Source organism: Coenobita brevimanus, chromosome 103 (assembly GCF_032717465.1).
Source record: "Coenobita brevimanus isolate Jiangsu-jjx chromosome 103, ASM3271746v2, whole genome shotgun sequence".
Lineage (NCBI taxonomy): Eukaryota > Metazoa > Arthropoda > Malacostraca > Decapoda > Coenobitidae > Coenobita > Coenobita brevimanus.
This window is the reverse complement of record NC_137056.1, coordinates 21118953-21133652: the sequence shown is the minus strand read 5'-3', so window position 1 is coordinate 21133652 and position 14700 is coordinate 21118953. Positions and strand designations below refer to the sequence as shown.

The window sequence follows — 14700 nt, the reverse complement described above, 5'->3', positions numbered from 1 at the left end:
TGTTTTCACAGCTGATACTGTCTCAGGTACCCTGATTCTACCAGAATGTGCATGTGTGTCGACCACACCTGCTTTACTGCACTGCATCTCTACCTCGTTCATAAAGTCTAGCAAGCACATTCCTGGGTTGTACACGATCGTTTTGGCGATCTTAAGGGTTCTATCAGGTAATTTACACAAGGCAGCTACATAACCAATGATGTCCACGACGAGGTCTGGGGACATCTTTCCATCATCTGTTATCCACTTAGAATTCTCCAGAGTAGCTAATAGGGTTCTCTTGATTGTGGAGACATCAGCAGTTATTTCACTGAGCACATGGTTTGTAGTGTGCTCCCTTACAAGATCTACAATTTTATGTAATTCTGGAATTATACCTGGCAAGAAGTTCATACCTCCAGAAAATTTCTTCAGAAATTCAGTTTTAAATTCATCATATGTCCTAGCACGATGTAGCTTATCGGAGCGCAATAAATTGCTTGCTGGACATCTTTCCTGGCTTATGCAAGATGAAAAAATAGCAATTTTTTCTTGTTCATCTAGTATGTGGCGCTTGATGAACATTTGTTCGCACTGACTGATTAATGAAATGACATCAATGCGATCCTTGTCTGTGCCAGAGAATTTTGGGGCAGTCTTATCCTCGTGATACACGAAAACGTGAGGTGTGGTTTTTAGATCAGCAGTATTTGGTTCTTGATTCATATTTAATGATTGCCCTGTTAATTCAACTTGTACGAGTTTATCGTTATGTGAGGGAATGGTGGAATATGTATGACCGGACCGGTGAACCCTGTTAAGTATATTGGCATACGTATGCAAGGCAGCTGCAAAGTCGACACTCTCTATGTCTGAAGGGGTTTCCCACTCATCATCCGAAACTCCCGTATTTGTTTCTTTATCTATAACGTGTGGTGAGGGTTGTACAAGGGGTGGGCTGTCTCTTAATTGTGAGTCTGATGTTGTGGCAATTTGTGTGTCATCTGGTATTAACGTGGGTGGTGGCGAAAATATTCCTGTCATTAAGATATGATGTTATGAAATACGCCTCTTGTTTATTTATGTCCTAGAAACTAGATGATTAAATAAGTTGAATATAGCTAATTTTAGCACTGAGAAGAAATGAGCAAGTATAATTTTACCCACTTGATACAGATCGTAGAGGTGTGTCGATACAAAAGTCGATCTCGGAAGAAAATACAGGTTTGATTGAAGATCTCTTGATAATTCTAGTGGTGTGTTGATGGACGATATTACTCAGGAAACTCCATGGCCTGGTATTTGTAGTGGTTAACGGCTGTCCCAGGCAAACCTCAGCATAGAACGTCGAATTTCCAACTTAACTGTGAAAATAAGTGAATATGAGTAGGAGCTATGTGAATAATGAGTAATGAGTAGTGGGTGAGAAGTGCCTGGTGTCAGTCACACGTTGCTTGGCATGGCAGACTCGCGTTGTGATGTCATCTCAGCACATGGTGACGTCGGCTTCCCGCACTGGTAGCTGTGGTGAGTGAATGAGTAGCGATGAGTAACTTGAGTGAAGACGAGTGAGTAAGATGAGTTGTGAGTCGTGTCTCACTCTTCGTTTGTTTGTTCCGTTTTTCTATCTGGAAGTTTTCTCGGTCCTTTTCTCTAGTGATTTACTCGTTGTGGGATGAAGACTGCCGCTACTTGTAGGTGCGTGTAGAAGATTATACAGACGACGTAGAGTTGTTAATTGTAGTTGATTGTAGATGGCTGTAGTTGATTGTAGATGGCTGTAGTTGATTGTAGATGGTTGTAGACTTTGTAGACTATTTGCACTGTAGGCTGTATTTTGTAGGATTCAATGTAGAACTGAAGCTAATCTTGTAGTCTCGGTTGCTTTTGTAGAAATTTGCTTTTAATTCGGAGACGATGTCCACAGATTTGCTGGTTTGTTGTTAAGCTACTTGCAAGGCATCGTGTGATCTCTTGACCTCTGCATCAGCGTAATGATCTGGGAGACGGAGGGGGCTGGATGGAGAGAATACTGTCAGGAGCTGATGTTGTTGGTTGTTTTCAATCTTGATATTTTGTAGTAATTTAATGTTGATTCGTAGACGAGGTTCGTATACGTTCGCTGCTACCAAATGTCATAAAACTTTGTAGTCACTTGTAGAGAAGTATATTTTAGACTTGTGGTCGAGCGGCTTGTATATCTTGTAGTAGTTTCCCCACCAGATGTCATGTAGTGACGGGAGAGGTAAAGAATAGTATGGGACTATTTTTATTTGTCTTGGAATATTAAACAGGTCTCTCTATGGGAAGAGTATAAGTCCCGGGTAGCTACCTCCCTGTCTCGCTATCTCTCTCTCTTTCTGTTCTAAGGCTAATCTCCGTCTCGACCTCTCTCTAGGGTCGCTTGCCTCCTTCTCAACTCTCTTTCCTAAAATTCTGGTGTAGCAGGGGTGTGTCATGTGTGTTCCTCGTGGATGGAAAGTTCCCGTAGCCTGTGTGTGAGCATATGTGTATGTGTGTATATGGCCACTAGACGCTGTCTCAAGCATTCCTCGCGTCAGAGTGTGTAAGCATGTTTAGTACTGCTCGATTCTCGCAGACACAACACCTCTCATCATCTGACTCCCTGCTTCTATCTGTCTCTCTATCTATCTATTTATCTATCTATCTATTATGTAGTCCTACACAGCCTTCATTCGTTGCCATTTTATAGTACTGGTTGGCTGCTTCATCTGACCAAACATCCTCTTGATCCGACTATCAGAATCCGGATAGGATCCGGGAAATAAAAGTGACTTTAAAGCTCTAGAACCACTTAAGTTAGAGGGCTGAAATTATGATATCATATACATGGGTCATGGCCAGAATACAGTGCTTATTATAGTCTAGATCGGATTATTATTCTCTTGAGATCGTCCGTGGCCCAAAGTTTTGAACTACTACGGCAGATAGTCACCTGATTTTACTCGAAAGAACAAAGCTAGAGTCTCCAGCCTTGGTGGACTTGTAGATCTTGATGACCTACCGTGACATGCAGATCAGTGACCTTGACTTCAAGATCCTTTTATATCTCAGCTTCTAGCAGACAATGGCTGTGGGAAGTTATTCTTAATCAAAGTTGTCCTTGGACAATTTTACAACGTTCTGCTTGTTATTATTATTATTATTATTATTATTATTATTATTATTATTGGCGCCTGGTGGATTAGTGGGTAATTACGACGCTCCAGTCGGATTGAGCCTGTGCAGGTTTATATCCAAGGGATGGTTGGGGTTTATTGCTCACGTAATGCCACTCAGGGATGAGTGTGGCTGGTCACTCTCATCTTAAATGTCAGGACCAACTTGCCTAGCCCAGGGCTCCTACGCTCCTCATGGGGGACCGTAGGATTGGCTGATGGATGGATGGATTATTATTATTATTATTATTATTATTATTATGTTTGGCAGTTGGAGCACCCATCATCCATGCACTGGATGTAGTGCTACCCCCATCTCTCTCTCTCTCTCTCTCTCTCTCTCTCTCCAGGTGACTAGAATAATATGCGAAGTGATTTCCAGGAAAGACGCCTGGCGGTCTAGTGCGTTACAGCTTTTCAACCAGTCGGAGCCTGTAAGTTTACATTCGAGGGAAGTTTTATTACTTATTTACTTGTTTATTTTTTTGTTCACATAATGCCACTCACGGACAAGTGAGGCTGGTCACCCTTGCCGGAAATGTCGGAAGTGAGTACCCTCTCCCCGACAGAATGATGGATTCTTATTCTTTAGCAACGATGTTGTTGGCACACTTGCCCGTTAGCGCCAGTTTTCGAACGTCGAATCCTGGTGCGGCCAGTTGACGCCACTCGGGTGTCCATCCACGCTTTGTGGGGTGGTAAGTAAAATGAGTACTTAAGACAGCACTAGAGTTGTGGTTGTTGTTGTTGTTGAAAGATTCCCTGCACATATAGTGCAGGCCGGGCCATACATTAGCCCGGTCAGTGGTGTATGGGCTGATTAAAAAACAGTAAGTGGGGAGGACAGGACCTGGGGATTGCCCAGTACACACGTCCTGTCTCCTGACTGGCTTTGTGGTGTGTGTGAGCACTAGAGGAGGTAACTGTGGTAATATAGATGACGCAGTGACCCACCACAGGTACAAAGGCCCAAATTAAGGAAATGAGAACCGCGGGTTAGTGCCTGATGGCATGTCTCCACCTTTACCTTTACCAGTAGGTGACGAGAATTGGAATGATGATGATGATGATGATGACAACAATGATGCGGTTGTCGATATTTGTACTTAGCTGCGTTTTCTTTCCCATTCTGTGAGGTGGCGGAGGTACCAGACACATTATGAAGACCCGCCGCTGTCCAAGGGATGAGTCACTGGTGGAATTTCTGACCACCAACATCAGCCACTCACATCTCACGTTATACGCAGGGAGTGGCAGGCGGCCAATCATGAGCCCCTTTACACCACGACCGCTGGAAACTCCCCCACTCGCCGTAGTTGCCAAAGCTGAATAAATAATAATAATAATGATAATAGAAACTTTTCAGTCCATCCCCACACCTGCCAGTATAATAGAGATATTAATAACTGTGTGTGCCTTATAAAGAAACTACATAGAAAATCGTAGTTCTTTTATAATAAATATCTTTCATATTTCTAGCAGACACATTTTTTCCCTTGCGGCACGTAAAAGGTGCGGCAACCGCCGCCCGAGACCATTGCTCGTGGGGACTCCTTAACGTCCTTATCGGCTGCCACCGCTGCTTCGTAGCATCCAGACACCGTACCTTAAGCCGCCAAAATGGTAAGTCTCTGGTTATAAATTTCCTCTTGGCGTGATCCAGAGTAGTCAGCAAGGATATAATGGGTGATATTGTTTCTAGACTGCAGTTTGGCAAAAAGTTAATATTTGTATCTATATGCGTAACAAGTGTACAGTAGAGAAGCTACTTAAATGTTCCTCTGTAATAAGGTTAGCATAATGATTATCGTTGACTTGTCGCTCAAAACTGCCACATAAAGGTAAGGAACGGAAGCCGCGACTTGAATTTCCCGCGATTATTTCTGTACACCACTCTACCAAGGCCAAATTTCATGCACCCCCCCCCCACACATATTTCCTTGCCTTAACTCTCTCTCTCTCTCTCTCTCTCTCTCTCTCTCTCTCTCTCATTTCATTTCCTTAACTTTCCACACACACACACACACACACACACACACACACACACACACACACAATAATATCTCTGCCATAACTTTTCACACACACACACACACACACACACACACACACACACACACACACAAATACACACACACACACACACACACACACACACACACACACACACACACACATACACAAATAAATTATTTGCCATAACTTCACACACACACACACACACATACACACACACAAATAAATTATTTGCCGTAACTTCACACACACACACACACACACACACACACACACACACAAATAAATTATTTGCCATAACTTCACACAAACACACACACGCACACACACACATTTCTTTACCGTAACTTTTCACACACACACACACACACACACCATAGTTGCCGTAACTTTTCACACACACACACACACACACACACACACACACACACACACACACATATACAATAATTTCTCTTCCATAACTTTTCACACACACACACACACACACACACACACACACACACACACAAATAAATTATTTGCCAAAAATACACACACACACACACACACACACACACACACACACACACACACACACACACACACACATAAATTATATGCCATAACTTCACACACACACACACACATACACACACATTTCTTTACCGTAACTTTTCACACACACACACACACACACACACACACACACACACACACACACACACACACACAACATAATTGCCGTAACTTTTCACACACACACACACACACACACACACACACACACACACACACACACACACACACACACACACAACATAATTGCCGTAACTTTTCACACACACACACACACACACACACACACACACACACACACACACACACACAACATAATTGCCGTAACTTTTCACACACACACACACACACACACACACACACACACACACAGTCATTTCTGTGACATAACTTTTCTGTGGGACGAATGAAAGGTAATGAGAAGAACCTGCTGTCTGTATTTCGCGTTTTTCCTGTGGAGACATCTTGAGTTACGACAAGGAATAGATCACAAGTATGTGATTCCTGGCCCGGGGCTGAGATTCACAATGAGACCTATGAATCAACTGTGTGCCGTGGCATTCGACTCAGTTTTAATTAATTGATGCCGTGGTCTTAGTTTCCATAGTGAATTGATCGTAAATTTGAATATGAATGTCCATCCTCTTATAGTCATGATTCGCAGATTATAGCAAATTCTGTAGATATAAAAAAAATCTTTGAAAGTATGCATCACCATTCATAGATGTTAATTCTCAGTGGCCGTCTTAGTCTCCAGGAGATACACTGCATAACCTCGAGGAATGACGATATTGCCGTCTAAGAGAGTTGTCATTTTATCCCACTCCCAAATGTTAAGACTGGGGGATAGGAGAAACATAAAAAGTAACTACTGGGAGGCATATAAAATGTCGATTAATTATGCTTACATAGTGGACTTGTTTATACAGAGGATACTAAATACCCCAGTCGGGCCGAAATCTGTATGTTCATAGTCTCGAAATGATCTGGTTTTGGTTTCTTTTTTGGTCAGCTTTATGTAGAAAGAACAAGTTCTGTGTGTGTGTGTGTGTGTGTGTGTGTGTGTGTGTGTGTTATAGATAGATCGATATATAGTTATAGAACAGGTAATTCTTTATGGCTTGAAAGAAGAATTTCTAGTCATATTATGACATGGCTCAAGGATATTCCATTCGAAGAATCGGAGTGATGGAGAATGAGAGTAGCAAAAACCACTGAAAAATGTGTGGAGAGCTAGGGTAGAAATAGCCCAACCAGCAACAGGTGATCAATGAGGCCCGGCAAAGTTACGGGGTGGGTGTCTGCCTAGTTGCCCATGTGCCGGCGTGGCAGTGTGTAGGCAGGCTGGCAGTAGTAGACACCTGGAGCTGAATTATGCGCAGACTTACACGTAATTGTCACTCATAACTGACTTGTTTTCATAGGAAGGACAAGAGAAGGCGGGTGCAGAATCTTCTATTATTCTTCATGAAATATTTTTAGTAATCCATCATCATCATCCAAGCTTATGTTGCCTCATGAGGAGCGTAGGAGCCCGGGGATAGGCAGGTTGGTCCTGACATTTAAGATGAGAGTGACCAGCCTCACTCGTCCCTGAGTGGCATTACGTGAGCAATAAACCCGAACCACCCCTTGGATATAAACCTGCACTGGTCCAATCTGATTGGAGCGCCTTAATTACCCACTAGTCCACCAGGCGCCATAATATGATGATATGGTTACCACCCAGCGTAGTAAATGGTTTCTTGGTGTACAGGAAACCATTTGGCTTGTCACTCAGTGTAGTCATAAATAATAATAATAATAATAATAATAATAATAACAATAATAATAATAATGACAATTATTGATCATACAGTGAGCCAGCGCGGGACTGTAAATAGATCACTGCTTGTGACAGTGGAAGAATGCTTGAATGTTTTCCTTGTCAGTCACAGTTGTACTGTATCGGGTATGTGTAATTGTTTTCTGCTCTCGATATACAACACGCTCTTGCAATGCTTATCAGGTTTTTCTCGTCCTCCACCATTCTTTCTTAATTGGGGCAAGGGCCACAGTACCTTGTAACGTTCATCCACAAATAATTATTCGGCAGTCTTGTGGTGTGATACATTGTGCCACACGGTCCAAGGATTCTGGATTACAACCACAACCAGATGTACACAGTTCCACTTGATAGATTTCAGAGCTCATCGCACCCAGGGGTGCCGAATTATTGTCTAGTGCTGTACAGTGCACATGCAGTCTCTCTCTCTCTCTCTCTCTCTCTATCCTCTGCGACAATAACTCCACGGGGAAAAAAAAGGGGGGGGGGGTGTATGAGGCATTTGTCATCCCGGTTTCCCTGCTTAAGTATGGCTTCAGCTGCCCGAATCAAATGATCGGCACAGAAATGAGTCAGTAAGAATTGGTGCTGCCACAACTGCGCAATGTAGAGTTTAATTTGAACCCTTTGTATTATTAAATTTTCTTCTAGTCAAACACTTAACTTGATCAGTATTGTGGCACTCTGTGTTGAACGTAGGCTATGATTTATTATTATTTAGGATATAGATTTTATAGCATCCAGGTACAGTACAGATGTCTATCACCAACCGACTTATTTTGAATACAGCAAAATAATAATAATGCTGATGATGGTATTACAGCATGAATTCCCCTACACTTCACATTTCTCCCCTTCCTCCTAAACCTTACAAACCAAGCCCTTACCCTCACCGCACTCAAACACTTTACAACCACCCCTCACACATCTCGGCTAGCACAACGTCGTCTCATCCCTGCACCCACATCACACGCCACGCCATGCTGCCCCTCACTCCTCACTCACACCAATTCCTCCAGTATTCCTGTATCGTGCTTTTCTACGTCTTTCCTCCTTTCTCAGGCCTTCTCTTCTTTCCTTTCACGCCAACGAATTTTCGGTTCGAGGGACTGGTGGATGTGGAGTGCATTCTTTGCTGTTTTATAATGTTATCATACTTTGTAACATACGGCCTCGAAAGAATAACTGTCTGTTGCTGCTTGTAATTTAATTTAATAACTGTCTGTTGCTGCTTGCACTACCTTGTAATATAATTTTATTCTTCCCCTAATTTTAAACTTCGCCTTATTTCGCCTTCCTTATTCACCCTCTCTCTCCCACCTTGCTTTCTCCCTCTCCTTTCCGCTGTCGTCATTAATCTCTCTCTCTCTCTCTCTCTCTCTCTCTCTCGTTTCTTTCCAGGTCTTCCCTTATTTCCACCCTCTCTCTCGTTTCATCCCACTTTTTCCCTCATTTCTTCCTCTTTCACCTTTTCTGTCTTCTGTCTCTCACTGACGGCAGCTGTGCCCCGCTTCATGTGGCGCGTGCAAACATAACAAAGACCCACCATTGACTATGTAACAGAACACCACTGAAAGCTGCCAAAGAACTTTGGCTCGTGCTCAGGTGGTATTGCAGGCTTCTCACCGAACACGCATCTCTTACGTAATTTGTACAGGTTTAATATCAGCATCCTCGTTGTTTATGTAAGTTACTCTCAACGAGAGATTTTAATGTACATATGAATTGTTTAGGGATGAGGTGTTCCGAAATCTCCCAAGCCACATGAATTATGATCCTCTGCCGGGCAGACTGTTCCGTGACAATTCGCCGTCGGACAATTCGTCGTTAAAACATGGTCGATTCCCCGTCAGGACAATTCGCTCCTAAGACGATTCCTCGTCACTACCTTAACCCTCCGCTACCTGTGCGTCCCAGCTTCCCCAGCTCCAGTCGAAAGGCTTTTCTTTGTTGCAGGAAAAATCTTTCGACCTGAGCTCTGCAGACTGACTGATGTCCGCTTTAAGGAGCTGATGTTTATCACATGCAACAAACTTATTGCTGAAAAGCGAAAACTTATGAAAAGTAGTGTAAAGCTCACAGCTACCCGTTACATTTCCACATTTTGGTTACCCAGTGACGGTTATTCCAAACAGTTTCATTTAGCAGGTTCTTAACTGCCCTCCTTAATTTCTGTCAGTTATGTAATTAACAGTAAAAGTTTACCTGTCAGTGAGGAAAACCATAAATTTACTTTTAAGTTTGACGATCTGTACGTTTTTGGTTTACGCAGGAAACCAGTGTGATACCATCATATTGCCAGCAATGTTTTTCACCCACAAAATGAAGTATTTTCAGGTTATAAATATGAATTTCAGTTTTTTCCTAGTGCATTTAGGCAAGCTATTTGATGTATGTTTGAAGTTTGTATGTCAAATATTTTTGAACTGGTGTTCAAATAACAAATCATACCACCTTAGGAGCGTTGGGTGTGGCAGAGAAGTTTTGAAAGTAAGTTGGATAAAAGAGAGAAAGCGATAGAATATCACAAATTGAAAGATGAGTTGAATGCGGTGAAAGATCAGGAAAATGGAGGTGTGGAAGAGGAATGGCAGTTGTTTAAGGGAGCTGTGGTGGGGTATGCGAAAGAGTGTGTGGTGTGAGATGAGTGGGTGGTGGTGTAAGAAAGGGAAGTGAATGGTGGTGCGAGGAAGTATGCATGGCTGTAACTGAGAAGAGACATGCATATGAAATGTGGCTGCAGAGGAAGGATGAGGCGTCATATGAAAAGTATAAGGAAAAGAGAAATAGGGCGAGAAGGGCTCTGCGTGATGCTAAAGTGGCAGCAAATGAGAGGAAAGGTATGCGGTTGACTGGAAATTTTCATTAGAATAAGAAAATGTTTTGAAAGGAGGTGAAGAGGGTGCAAAAGGGAGAGTCTGGGAAAGAAAAGCGAGTAAAAGCAGAGGATGGAAGGGTGTTAATTGAGATGGATGCAATAAGGAAGAGATGGGCACAGTATTTTGAAAGATTGTTAATTATAGAGGAGGAAAGGGAAGCTGAGATTATGGCAGATGGAATGGTGCAAGGAATAAATATGTTGGGAGAGTTGAGTGATTCTTTGATCATGACAGAGGAAGTGCAGGAGGCAGTAAAGGAGATGAAAGCAGGGAAAGCTGCAGGTATAGATGGGTGTGTTGTGGAATGTTTGAAAAGTTGGTGAAGCGACTATTGCTGAGTGGTTAGTAAGATTGCTGAATGTGTGTTTTGTGAGCAGTATGGTGCCAGTTGACTGGGTAAGTGCATGTGTGTTTCTGTTGTATAAAGGTAAGGGTGATAAGTATGAATGTACTAGTTTTAGCAGTGTAAATCTATTAAATGTTGTAGGTAAGGTGTATGGTAGAGTGTTAAGAGAGTTAGAGAGGGTACTGACGGAGTGATTTGTGATGAGCGGTGTGGTTTTAGGAGAGGGAGGGGATGCGTTGATCAGGTGTTTGCTGTGAGACAGTTGTGTGAAAAGTATTTGGCGAAAGGTAAGGGTGTGTTTTGGGCGTTCATGGATTTAGAGAAAGTGTATGATAGAATTCATTGGGGGGCTTTGTGGACTGTTTTGGGATTACATGGACATGGTGGTAAGTTGTTAATAGGAGTAAAAAGTTATGTAAATAGTAGAGCGTGTGTAAGAGTGGGAAGTACTGTGGGTGATTGGTTTCCCGTGAGAGTAGGACTGCGGGAGGGGTGTGTCATGTTGCCAAGGTTGTTTAATATTTAGGGTATATGGATGGTGTTGTAAAGGAGGTGAATGTGAGAGTGTTGGGGGAGGTTTGAATCTGGTGAATGCTGATGGCAAAGAGTGGAGTCTGAATCAGCTGCTGTTTGCGAATGATACTTCATTGGTGGCCGATTCAGAGGAGAGATTGAGACAGTTGGCAGAGGAGTTTGGAAGGTGTGTGAAGGGAGGAAATTGATAGTAAGTAAGAATAAAAGTAAAGTGATGAAGTGAATGAGGTTGGTAGATGGTAGGAGGTTGAATATAGTTTTGAATGGTGAGTTGCTTGAGGAGGTAATTTTAAGTATTTAGAGTCACATGTTGCTGTGGATGGAAGAATAGATGTAGAGGTGAAGTTTAGAATGAATGAAGTAGGAAAGGTGCTGGGAGGAATGAAAAAAGTGTTTAGTTCGCTTTGAATGGATGTAAAGAGAAGGCAGTATGAGGGTGTAGTGGTACCGACGGCGTTATATGAGGCTGAAACACGTAATATGAGTGTAGCAGAGAGGAAGAGTGTCAATGTAATGGAGATGAGGTTTCTGAGGAATGTGTAGAGTGACGTGTGTCGATCAAATGCGAAATGATGAAGTGCGAAGGAGAACTGGAGTTATTCGGGAGATGGCTGATCAGGCTGTGCAGAGGGTGTTGTGATGGTTTGGGCATTTGGAGAGAATGATGAAGAGCGTTTGGTGAAAGAGATAACTGAATTAGATATAAGGGGTGTAAGGCTGTGAGGAAGACCATGAATAGGATGGTTGGACAATGTGAAGAGAGCATTAGATGCGAGAGGGATGTCTGTAGAGCAAGGAAGAGTGGCTGTGCATGACAGGGATGACTGGGGAGAAACTGTGAATGAGTAAATGGTGACGCATTCCCGAGGGGAATATTCTCCTGAATTTGGTCTGATCAGCTGATCAGGTCTGGTGCGGGAAAGGTGCTGGGTTCATCATGATGTGGCAGGGTTAAACCAGCTCTGCTGTCGGATCCTGCTGCAGATGCTACTGATTGCACTGCGCAGTTGACCCTCGTGCGGTGTGGTGCGATGAGAATCTGCCCCTTCTCCCCCTGGGGCTAAGATACGAGTAAATGTTTGTGTGTGGATGAGTAAATTGGGAGTGTGTCGTCCTCTCTCTGATATTCCCCTTTTTGGGGGGAAAGCAGTCTAGATATATAGATGGATAGACCATTACTTCAGTGTGTGTGTGTGTGTGTGTGTGTGTGTGTGTGTGTGTGTGTGTGTTTTATATGAGTTGATAAAAGATTTAACTTTTTAAGGGGAACAGATAGTTATCGTGGACTAGTATACTAACAATGAGCATATATCAGTAACAACTAAAATATATTTAAAGATTTAATTGCCTAAATGCAAACTTTCGTCAATAATCATGATTCAAAAACCAAATAATCAACAAATAATTAAAAGCTACCATTTTTGATAATCTAATAATAATCATTAAGGTAAAAAAATCTAATCATATTCAAAGATAAGGAAGTAAGGTAACAATAATCAAATCATAATCAGAACATACTAAAACCAAATAATCCTGATCAAATCGTAATCACCAATAAATTCGAGACAGTAATCAAAATCAAATCATATTCAAACTCCATAATCATGCCCATGTCTGGTCTGACCTATATCCTTTACCTTATATTCTTTCATTCCCCATCCATAATCTTTCATTCCCCATCCATAAAAATAAATAAATAAATGAAGAACCTTTCAGTACTTTCATTTTATTTAATACAATTTAGAATCTTGGATGTCGAGATCAAATTCTCTATAATAATTAGCTTTTCTTTAGTAGCATACGTATCTAAGGCTTTGTGGTGCAGATTTTTTTTTTTTTTTAATATATACTGGCTATTTTTCATACGAACTGTCATTTGGTTTGTGACTGCCAAGTATTGCCAGTGCTTGGATGATGATTTTTTTTTTTTTACTCGCTTTTAGAGAAAAGTTCGATAAGTCTCAGTTTGGTTTGGGTGAGCAAAAAATATACAGCTCCTCCTTTAGGGACGACCTTTCCCTTTGCCGGTGTGGAGTGGTTGTGATTCTACTGATTTAGAATCCAAATCAATCAAGCCCTCAACTTTTTAAAATTGACTTAGGAGGAGCTGGTACAGTATGTTCCCAATATTGAAAAATATACCGGTAATTATGTAGTAATGGCTTTGTGTTACTGTAATTAATCAAATTGAGCTGATACTTTTATGACCGTAAATTACCTGAGTGGTAGGATAATACACTAACATATCCCCCCCCCCTGCATACACGCACATACGAGTACAGTAGAAACCAATGTGTATGTGTGTGTGTGTGTGTGTGTGTGTGTGTGTGTGTGTGTGTGTGTGTGTGTGCAATGACAGATAATACTAAAACTAGACTGTCATCGCAATTTCGGTACTGTGAATTAGCGCTTGAGGCGGAAATAAGTGACGTGATAGGGTTGATGTGAGTCCTCCAACGACCAGACCAGGGAAATTACCCATTGTTTCAGAGAGAGAGAGAGAGAGAGAGAGTGATTCTGTTTGAATCCTCACCATTTCCCCTACCCTCATTACCTGTACTGCAGCCTTTGCTCCGCGCTTACACACACACACACACACACACACACACACACACACACACACACACACACACACACACACAAAGCGTGTGGGGTTGGGGTGGGTGTCTCTTCTGCTTGACTGCCTTCCCCTCACGTGTGTACTCATTCCTCTCTGCAGCCGAATCCGCCCTCTCTAGCCCTCAACTCGCTCCTCTCTCTCTTTCCCTCTCTCAGCCAGACCCTGTCTCACAGCGCCTCTCCGTTAGTCATTATCCCTTCAATCCGGTGGCGTTAGAGGCTATATATATATATATATATATATATATATATATATATATATATATATATATATATATATATATATATATATATATATATCCATGATATATGGAGCCTCTGTAGTATAGTAGTAGAGTGTATGTCCCGCACGCTGGTGGACCAAGGTTCGCCTCATGCCAGAGTTGTAAAAACTTCTGGAAGCGTTCACCGAGCCACTGATCATTTTGGCGGACATAAGGGGTGCTGTGGTTGAACCAGTGTTGCTTGCACCCAGTCGGCTTCAGGTGGGTCGATTACGATTACACTTGGTTCACAGACTACACACACATCCAAAGCCACTACAACACTACAATCACACAAGCACTTCTCACCCTACATACAGTCTCTTCCAGACAGTCTAAGCCACTGGGTAGAGATACATTGGCTGTATCGTCCCTACTTCGGTAGGGATAATCCGGTCCTGCAGTGGACCTCAATGGCTGATGATGATGATGATTATATATATATATATATATATATATATATATATATATATATATATATATATATATATATATATATATA

General features: G+C 42.1%; 1 protein-coding gene across 1 annotated transcript in view; it reads left to right on the top strand.

Annotated features, from left to right (window-relative positions):
• Nucleotides 1–4705: 4705 nt before the first annotated feature.
• Nucleotides 4706–14700, top strand: part of LOC145415739 (tubulin alpha-1 chain-like) — a 75371-nt gene continuing 65376 nt past the window's right edge. Inside the window, exon 1 of the mRNA XM_080284971.1 lies at nucleotides 4706–4781. Within this exon, the coding sequence (XP_080141097.1) occupies nucleotides 4779–4781 (3 nt within the window). The 5' untranslated portion in view covers nucleotides 4706–4778. The remainder of the gene's footprint in view (nucleotides 4782–14700) is intronic.